The 10,366-nt window shown below is 34.3% G+C and overlaps 2 protein-coding genes and 1 non-coding gene across 3 annotated transcripts in view; 1 reads left to right on the forward strand and 2 right to left on the reverse strand.

Annotated features, from left to right (window-relative positions):
* Positions 1-1,527, reverse strand: part of LOC18993500 (putative G3BP-like protein) — a 2,761-nt gene extending 1,234 nt beyond the window's left edge. Inside the window, exons 1-4 of the mRNA XM_006417032.2 lie at positions 1,325-1,527; positions 728-909; positions 344-638; positions 56-253 (exon numbers count right to left, since the gene is read on the reverse strand). Coding sequence (XP_006417095.2) covers positions 56-253; positions 344-638; positions 728-907 — 673 coding nt within the window. The 5' untranslated portion in view covers positions 908-909; positions 1,325-1,527. The remainder of the gene's footprint in view (positions 1-55; positions 254-343; positions 639-727; positions 910-1,324) is intronic.
* A 215-nt stretch (positions 1,528-1,742) lies between these two features.
* TRNAT-CGU lies at positions 1,743-1,814 on the reverse strand. Its single transcript has one exon. It is a non-coding gene; the product is annotated as a tRNA-Thr (tRNA).
* Positions 1,815-7,606: 5,792 nt separating this feature from the next.
* On the forward strand, positions 7,607-9,601 carry LOC18993502 (cytochrome P450 78A5). The gene is made up of 2 exons (XM_006417034.2): positions 7,607-8,609; positions 8,739-9,601. The coding sequence occupies exons 1-2, from the start codon at positions 7,668-7,670 to the stop codon at positions 9,354-9,356; spliced, it is 1,560 nt and encodes a 519-aa protein (XP_006417097.1). The 5' UTR covers positions 7,607-7,667; the 3' UTR covers positions 9,357-9,601.
* The last annotated feature ends 765 nt before the right edge of the window (positions 9,602-10,366 follow it).

The following is a 10,366-nucleotide window of genomic DNA, read 5'->3' on the forward strand; positions in this document are numbered from 1 at the left end:
TAGTTTATAAAAGCAAGGTTGAGCTATAGAATTAGACAATACACATAATGAGGACTCACAACTACTGCAAAGGATTTCTTGGGAGCAGCCACACCGTTGCTGATATCGTTCACAACTTTTTCCTCTCGGGTTTTGGGATGTCCATTTGCTATAGCTCGTTCTGGTTTTTTCACCGCAACTTCAGCTGTCTGTTTCACCACGGTCTGTTGAGTTGGGATAGAAACTGGCTCTGCAACTTCATTTGCCGGCTCCGCTGATAAAAAAAAGAAAATCAATTTTCTTATGAAAATCCAAAATGTAGATCGGATAATGAAAATCAAATAACACTTTGGCCGATACTCACCCAAGATTGTGACTGTTACTTGAGGAGTCGTCTCCACAACCTCCTTCTTGTTAGCTTCTGGTTCAACAAAGTCATCAGAGACATACCTAAAGACATCGTTGAGCACAAAGTAGCTTCCTTTCTGCGGCACAAGGAAAAAAGATTGAGAAAATCTCATTCTTTCTCCATCTTTCACGGTAAGCAAACCCGTGACTAGAGTAACAACTCCATTTTTGTATGATGCTTGGGAATCAGCAGTCAAAATCTGAATCTTTGAGTTTTCGTAATCGAAGGACATGATCTGGTCATTAATAGCCTGCAAAACAAGATTGAAGAACTCTTATCAGAAACTTTGCTTCCAACTACAAGATTGAAACACAACTAATCGTAAAAACTGTAGCTTACCTTTAAAGATTTTACAGAAACCATCTCTCCATCGGAACCAGGGCGCCCTAAAACACTGTCCTCAAGATAGAATCGATGCACTTCCGCTGGTGATTCATATAAATGGTTGTAGTATTTTTGAACAAAAGCATTGCCCACAATGTGTGGATCCACCAATGGAGCATTTGATTCGAGTGCCATCTCTACATTATTCAATAGATTCATTAGGGTCATACAAAAAATAAGACTAAGTCGAAATTGAAACAAAAACAGACTAATAAGAACCACACAAAAAGATTGGGTTTTGTTCATCAAAAAAGAGACTTCACATAAATTAAATCCCCACATTGTCATTCCAATCTAACCGAATGCACTAATTCACAAATCTCTTATAGCTCGACAAAAGTTAATTGCCTAACTTAATGCTTGCAAGTTGTGAATCTACAAATCACTATGTGGCGACAGAAATCATCCATAGATCTATATAGCTATTAGATTTTGAAGAAATGTAAAAAAAGCTCAAGCTTAAGGCAGAAACACTAAACTCAAAACAATATTTATAAAAACTGAAGAAGATGAGAAAGAAAATCAGTATATGGACTATGAACACAAGCATACCTTGGAAGATGAGAAGAGAAGCAGAATCAAAATCTCAGACCAGAGTGAAGAAAAGAGAGACAGAGAGTAGCACACACGAGGGGGATGAATATAAATATTTATATATATGGCTTCTTTTAGGGTTTTACTTAGAAATCTCCGACGAGAAATTTGGGATTTCTGTAGGGCTTTTCTACAGATTTTATCACTAAAACATTATACTATCTTTATTTATATGGTAAGGAGGGAATTCCCTTGAAATTCTTTTGGCGATTATATTGTCGAGTAATGGAGATTGTGGCTAAGAATTGCCTGTTTTATATAAAAACAAAAGAGGTAAAAGGTTTTTCTTTTTTTTGGCCTTTTGGCTCTGGAAATTGAAAAGGTAAAAAGAAATTGTTCACCCCAAAAAAAAGTTTAAAAAAATTAAATAACAAGAAGCCCCCGGCGAGGATCGAACTCGCGGCCTTTCGCTTACGAAGCGAACGCAATACCACTATGCTACGGAGGCTTCTGACATACCAATTCGACAATTAATTTATAGAAATACCTAATTTCCGTTTAAGTTAGAGTGTTGCATCAGGGCATCGTATATTCCATGATACTCAAATTCAGTATTGAATACAAAAACTGAACTGGAATTGTGCATCCAGAGAACATTATACTTGTAATAATAATGTCTATTACTTTCATACGATTTTTTCGTTGACACACAGCACACTTTTATGTGACTAAAGTACGCAGGACCAATTTCTTATGCTTTGAAAACTAATATGTTCAAACTGTTTCAATGCCATTTTTGAAATAATTTCAAAACGAACTATGATCAACGGGCAGAAAATTTTGAATGGCCTACGAAAATTTTGGTGTTGAGATCTACCTCGAATTAAAACATATACTATTAAACAAATTATATGATGTATGATCTGTAGGTGCAAGAAGTTGAAAATGAAAATATATAAAATATATATGATGTATATGATTTGCGTAAATGATGCATATCAGCTAATTAAAACTAACATTTAAAATGACTAATTAAATAACACACATTATCATTGGAATTTAAAATAATTTAAATATCAAATCCAATATATATCATTGATGCAATACATATTTGCTATTTATATAAATGTCATTCATTTTTGTTTTAAAAAAAAAACACTAAAAGCGGACATATGTCAATAAATCATATCAATTAAAGAGTAGAACTGAATTCAATTCATATCTATAAACTTTTTACAATGTCCTCTTTTGAATTCAATTCATATCTCAATCTTCAATATAAATAGCTCTGGGATTGTTATATAATTGTTATACATCTCTGGGATCAAGATGAAGAAAGTTTCTTTCAAACTTGTGCTATTGGTTTCACTTCTTCTCACCTTATTCCGTAAGGATAGCTATACCATTGCATAGTTTTAACTCTAGTATTAAATCCGTCTTAACTATTATCAAAATAGTTATAGCCACGAAGCAACTTTGCTCACATTCAAAACCAACCCAAATACTTTTACTCTAGTCTTAAATATGGTTAATATTTTAAGATTGTAATATATATAAAAAAAAGATTTGTAATATAATGATAAATAAAATTATGATTTGCTGGTGGGTGTAGGACAAGATCTTGCCAGTAGTATCGAGGCTGGAGCAACACACTCAGATGATCAATACCAGAAAAATAGTGATAATTATGGAAAATGGCGTTTGGGAACGAAGTTTAAGATGGATCGAAAAAATATAAATGGTGTTCTTAAGTGTAAAAGAGACATTGACTGCTGTTTAAAATGTCCTAAAGGCCTTGGATACTGCAATAATCGAGGAATTTGCGACTGTGTCAAAAGAAACCATTGAACTTTTGAAGGAAACAAAGTCTTATGTATTAAAGTGATAAAAACATTTATTGGAAAAATAAAATAATCCCCACCCCCTCCCTAGAAACATTTTTTCTTCCATGACTAATATAGTAGTGGCCCAATAAATAAGTAGCGGACCGGGTACGGTTCGTAAAGCCCGTATATCTGAGGCAGAATATCGCAATGTATACGATGTTAGACCAAATCACAAACCATCCACTTGATCACAATTTTGTTTTTCTTGATCACAAGTATTCACCAATTACATATTACTAGTAATTTTTCTAGTTTTCTACTGTTTCAATATATTGCGAAAGTAATACATCGATAAACTGCTAATATAAGTAAGATACACAACTTGGCAAAGATTACAAATTTGCATACATATTTGATGACCATTTTAGTGTGTCCATTTTTATTTATGATTTAGAAATTTAACGTTAGACACCAAAACAATCCAAAACGATATAATATATCAACGAATACGAGATATAATATATTAAAAAATGATTTGCATACATTTTCACGATAGTTTTAGGTATATATTTTCTCTAAAGTAAAGCTGTTAAATTGAATAGACGAAGGTTAAAAATGCTTAAACAACTCATACGATCGATCAAATATGTTTATATAGCTCATATGACCCGTGACATAAATTTTAGATATTCATTTTATTAATCTATAGATTCAGATTTATACAGGTAAACTGAGTCGCAATATCACAATAATACTCATCATATATCATGTATCAGTATATTATTCATTCTAAAGAAAAAAAAAACAATTCATATATATCCTTAACCACATGGCAAACAAGGGGAAGGGGAACCACAAGATGATGACAGGAGAATAAGATCAATTTGGTTATGTTCTAACCGAACTAGAAGTTTTTTTTTCTTGTTATGGGCATAACTATAAGATCTCTCGTTGTTCCGACATTGACATTTTTGGCCTCTCACTTTCCACTTTCTCTCGTTTTTTTTTTGTTCTAACTTATTTATTCCTACCCATTTGGGTCCCATAAAGAACAGCTGTTAATAGTGAATTATTCTCCTGATGTTATATCTTTTTCAAACTAGAACATGCAACTTTTCACTTCAAATACTTCACAGTTTTCAAGAGTCGTAGCTCCATTCCATGTATTTATGTATTTGACATTGGTCAAAGTCTGTTAACCTTTTGAAATAGTTACTATCAAACATTTGGTTCCTGGTTAAAATACACATGGATACAGATTTTATAATTCTTGTTATTTATTATTCTAATTCTTGCAAACTTGTTATTAAATTATGGAAACGAAAATATGATAATAATATTACATATATATTTATTCTTTTAATGTTGTGTTTTTAGTTTAAAATAAAATTTTATTTCACTTAAATTACGTTGCTACTCGGTTTCTACGAGAGGGTCGTCCACTCGTCCTTGTATTTATATGTATATGAATATAAATTCTCATTTATAGTTTGTTTGTGGGAGAAAAATAAATGTGAATACAAGTCTAAAATTAGTAATTATAACCAATTGCGAAAGTGGAAAAAATTACAAAATATAAGCACAACAAAATCGCTTATGACCACTATGTAAGTCTGTAGTAGTCGTTACCATAAGTAATTAATGCGAATGTGAGTCTAGTAGATTACATGTGTGTTGATTACTTGATTCTTTGATATTTTATGTATCATAGATGAAAGGATAGGATTGAACATATAGTGCCAAAACTAATGTTGGTATGCTGAACTAACAAATAGTTTTGTTATAAAAAACATTGGAGTGTGTTATGAATTATGATGTACATGCAATTCTATATGATGTACATGCAATTCTATATATTGGTATGCTGAACTTTGCATGTAACACTCCATTTTTTTTGGACGAAACTAACAAATTTGTTAATCACGATAACACTACTGATTACTAGAGTGTGTTACAACTTTACGGGTGGCGTAGAATTGCATGTACATCATAAAGTGGTTATGATGTTACAAACAGATTTCATTATAGTGTCTTTTCAATTTAATACTCGAACATACTTTCACTTCAACTACTACTTTTTTATTTTTTACTTCAACTACTTCACAGTCAAACTGGGGGGGAAAAAAAATTGGATTTAAGTATAAACGTAAAGCTGATAAGGTATTATAACATACGTCTTTTAAATAAAATGTCGACTAATATAAAAATAGACTTAGTAACAAACATTTCCAATTTACCAAGTAGCTAACTATTTTACCAAGCCAACATAAATTTGAATTCGATAATTACAAAAAGGAAAATAGAATCGTAAAAAAATTGAGTTCAATAAGTGTAGGAGTGTTAAAATTAAATTATTCTTGTTTTCGAGCTACTGTAGTAAATGTGAAAGGGAATTGGAAAGTGATATAATAAAATACGAGACAGTAAATTAAGCAGTTGAAAGTAGCTGAAAGAAGCAGGCCTAAGCTACACTAGACTACATAACACATCACAGAGCTTTTACGTAAAAACAATGTCAGCTTTCTACACTTGCTGTATTTTCTTAATCATCACTGCCATTTTGTCTCCCCTTAATTTTTTTCTTCCTTCACTACATAAATCCTAGTACAAGTATTTATTCATTTATTTATCTTCTACAACCTGTAAAGGGAAAAAATAATAATAAAATTAGCAATGAAAACTTAAAGGGCACAGTGATTTGCATAGCGTTACAAAAATTACAAGGACCACGCGAGGCTTCTATAGATAAAATCACACGGCAAAGATTTCTTTTACAATTATGATATTGATATTGACTCCCCTACCGATTTGACTCCTCCACGTAGTCTCGTAATTTAATTCGATTTATTAGCATTTCTTAAAACATGTATTTCTGTTCGTCATGTGAGCACGCCTTAGAATTAAATGCCAGATGTATTAACTGCATCGCTTGATCTAAACTAACTGTATTACTCATGTTTATGAGTGAAAAGTGAAAAACAAGAAGTAGTACTCCATTTAGATCCAAAAAAAAAGAAGTAGTACTCCATTCTTGTTTAATTTGTTTTTACATTTTGTTCAGTAATTTACAGAACTTTCTCATGGAACCGTTATTTCATATAATATTCTGACATTCCGAAAATTCAAAAATAAAATATAAGAAGTTTAGTTAATTTACCGTTTCAATTAAAATTTTTACTTTTTTAGTAACATTGATATATTGTTATATATTTTTCTACTTTTTTAATGACTGTATTTTAGTAGGTGTATAGAAATTGTGATTGGTAATATTCGGAACAAAAAACTTCGACTCGAATATTAGAATGAAATAAGCGAGATTAAATTGATTTAATTACAAACTTGTAGCATGACGTTAAATAAAAAATTCAATTAAAACTCGTATTTTGTTATGTTTTTTTAATTATTATGTTATGTTTCTTTAGATTATTGACGTTAAATTTACCGACTGGCTAGTTACCGACTATAAATCACGATTGCACATCAGTGAGAATCCTGTTTTCACAATTTAAGATCGAAACTAGAGTTTCTTCTTTCTGCTTCCAAAAAAAAAAAACAAATATTGTAACACTAAAATATGAATTAATCCGTACCATTAAAAGGGCTTTGGTAATAGTGGCAAGGACGGCTGCGATTCCCATTTCGATTCTTTTCTTTAGCATTGTTTCTCTTTTCAATTAAAAAAAAAAGTTAATTAGCTCCACCGATTTTATTCTATTTTTTATGAGGAGAGCGAATGAATTCGTTTTACGTCTCTATATTATTTGCTCTTTATTACGTCTATATTATTTGCTCATTCGAATGCGAGGATGATATTATTCCTTGGTGTTAACCAAAAATTCCTTGGTGTTAACCAAAAAAAAAGTTTATTGTAGTAAAGAAACCAATTTTATGTATCAAAGAAAACATATTGACTTTGTTCAATATTATTTGCATGACATAACTATATTTCGCTATTTAATTATTGGGAAAATACCAAGTTTTTATCTTTGAAACACACAAACTGCTGTTATAAAAAACCCCCTTAACACAAACCATATGAATCACCTTGTTCTGCCTGCTAAAAATTTATAAAAAAGTATTCGTTCCGGTTACTCTAGCTGCTGACAATATAATTTTTATACTATTTAATGAAGATTTTCAACATAACAAATTTTAAAATGACGATTTTCAACATAATAAATTTTAAAATGACGATTTTCAAAACAATTTCGTAAATAACAAAAAACAGCAGCATTATCAAAACATCACTCCACCATTCTGTGGTTTATCAGTAAAAGCTATTGACCCTCCTCTGACCTAGAAGACAACATAATCAATGCTAATACAAATTTAAAGCATTTAATCGAACATTAAGTCATTAACTAACCTAAATAGTATTAGAAAAATTAAAATATCAGTGATGCAACCAAGTGACCATCTATTTAAACACTCTTCCCATGCACATCATGTCATCATCTCATATCTTAATAAACTCTCAACACTTGTCTTTGCTCTCTCTCTCACGCACACATTCTCTTTCCATTACTCAGCCTGAGATGTCTCCTGAAAATTACGTTCTGTTCTTTAGCTCTCTCAACTTGGTCACTGTCGAAGCCTTTGCTTGGATTTCTCTTTTCATTGCCACAGTTGCTTTCTTTCTCTCACCAGGTGGGCTCGCATGGGCCTTGACCGGATCATCCAAAAACCGGGTTTCGATTCCGGGTCCATCTGGTTCTCTTTCCGTCTTCTCCGACTCCAAACCCCACCGTGTTCTCGCCGCGCTGGCCAAACGCTTCAAAGCCTCTCCTTTGATGGCGTTTTCCGTTGGTTTTTCACGTTTCGTCATCTCCAGTGAACCCGAGACGGCTAAAGAGATTTTGAACAGCTCTGCTTTCGCGGACCGGCCGGTTAAGGAGTCAGCTTACGAGCTTCTGTTCCACCGTGCCATGGGATTCGCCCCATATGGTGAGTATTGGAGAAACCTGAGGAGAATCTCTGCCACGCATCTTTTCAGTCCGAGAAGAATTGCGAGTTTCGAAGGTGTTAGAGTTGGGATCGGTATGAAGATGGTGAAGAAGATTAAGAGCGTTGTTATGTCTGAAGCTGGTGGTGGTGAAGTTGAAGTGAAGAAAGTGATTCACTTTGGCTCTTTGAATAATGTAATGACGACTGTTTTCGGTGAAAGCTACGATTTTGATGAAGTAAATGGAGATGGATGTTTTCTGGAGAGGCTTGTGAGTGAAGGTTATGAGTTGCTTGGGATATTTAATTGGAGTGATTACTTTGGTGTTCTTCGTTGGTTTGACTTCCAAGGAGTGAGGAAGAGGTGTAGAGCTTTGGTCTCTGAAGTCAACACTTTTGTCGGTAGAATAATTGAAAAACACAAGATGAAGAGGAGCAACAATCTCACTGGCGAGGAAAATGACTTCGTTGATGTTTTGCTGGGCTTGCAAAAGGAAGAAAAGTTGTCTGATTCCGACATGATTGCTGTTCTTTGGGTATGTTCTTTTACTACTACTTTTTCTGAAGGACAAAAGTTTTTATCTCTGAATTTGAATTATTTAATATTTGGTATCTATAGATTCAATCTTTTTTTGATGTGGGATTTTGCTCTCTTTTTTTTAAAGGAAATGATATTTAGAGGAACAGATACAGTTGCAATTCTAGTGGAATGGGTACTTGCAAGAATGGTTTTGCATCAAGACATTCAAGCAAAACTCTACAAAGAGATAGCTTCCGTTACAAGTAACAACACTAGATCCTTGTCGGATTCCGACATCCCAAAACTGCCGTACCTTCAAGCTATTGTCAAAGAAACCCTAAGGCTGCACCCACCTGGACCACTCCTCTCGTGGGCCCGTCTGGCGATCCACGATGTTCACGTAGGTCCCAACCTTGTCCCTGCAGGAACCATAGCTATGGTCAACATGTGGTCCATCACGCACGACGCCAAAATCTGGACCGACCCTGAAGAGTTTAAGCCTGAAAGGTTCGTTGATGGTGAGGATGTTAGCATCATGGGTTCAGATCTTAGGTTGGCTCCATTCGGGTCGGGTCGTCGGGTTTGCCCCGGTAAAGCAATGGGTCTAGCTACCGTTCATCTTTGGCTTGGTCAATTGATTCAGAATTTCGAATGGGTTAAGGGTTCTTGTGATGTTGAGCTCACTGAGGTTCTAAAGCTCTCTATGGAGATGAAGAAGCCATTGAAGTGCAAGGCTGTTCCGAGGAATGTTTGTTTTGCTTGAGGGATTTGGGTATCTGGTGTATCGGGTCGGGTACTTGTTTAATCAACTACTATGGGTAGTCGCTTTTAATAATTAATAATTAATAATTATGTTTGGGAAGGAAGTTAGGGTTTTGGTACGTCGGTTGAACTTCTTTAGGGTTTTTGCTTGGTGTTTGCTTCATGTAACGTATCCTCTCGCGTTGGCCTCGTGTCATTTTCAATAATTTCACTTCTATAAAATTAAATAGCTACGTTTATGCCGTAGGAACTATCGTACTATTTCTAGCCAAAGATCACGTACTACATACTTTAATGTTCTTCCCCCTCGTAATATATTTTTATCAGTTATGCCTAAAATTTCCTAGTTATTTATGTTAGTCGAAGGAATTTCAATCCTGGGTGCCATCTTATCCATATGCAACGAGTCACAATTATTGTAATGAATTATTGTATCTATTACTGAACGACAGAGAGCATATACAAGGAAATACAATATACAGCAATGAATAAGACGTAATTACCGTTAGTTACAATATATACTTTCTATATCCCTATACACCCCCTCAATATGGACGGTCTGGAGAGAGTCCAATCTTGATACACAGCGTTTCAAAGCGTGGTCGAGGTAGAGGTTTTGTGAGAGCGTCCGCAAGCTGATCTGCAGTATTGACGTGAGTCACACGTAATTGCCCACTCTGAATGAACTGTCGAACGAAATGGTAATCTAATGCCACATGCTTCATTCTGGAGTGAAAGACTGGGTTGGCGGCAAGGTATGTGGCTCCAATGTTATCACAATAGATGACTGGAGTTGGCGATTCAGAGATACCAAGTTCAGATAGTAATGAGGTGATCCAACATATTTCTGAAGTGGTAGATGCAAGCGAGCGATATTCTGCTTCAGTTGATGAACGGGCCACCATTGGCTGTTTCTTGGAGGACCAAGCGATGGGATGTCGTCCAAGATAGACTATATAGGCCCCCGTCGAAGTGTAGTCATCTTTGTTTCCCGCCCAATCGGCATCGGTG

This window comes from Eutrema salsugineum, unplaced genomic scaffold (genome assembly GCF_000478725.1).
Source record: "Eutrema salsugineum unplaced genomic scaffold, Eutsalg1_0 scaffold_5, whole genome shotgun sequence".
Classification (NCBI taxonomy): Eukaryota; Viridiplantae; Streptophyta; class Magnoliopsida; order Brassicales; family Brassicaceae; genus Eutrema; species Eutrema salsugineum.

Excerpts from the sequence above, each read along its gene's own strand:
- LOC18993502 (XM_006417034.2), top strand. The coding sequence starts at position 7,668 with ATGTCTCCTGAAAATTACGTTCTGTTCTTTAGCTCTCTCAACTTGGTC. Across the intron at positions 8,610-8,738 it reads ACATGATTGCTGTTCTTTGG|GAAATGATATTTAGAGGAAC; the intron begins GTATGTTCTTTT and ends TTTTTTTTAAAG.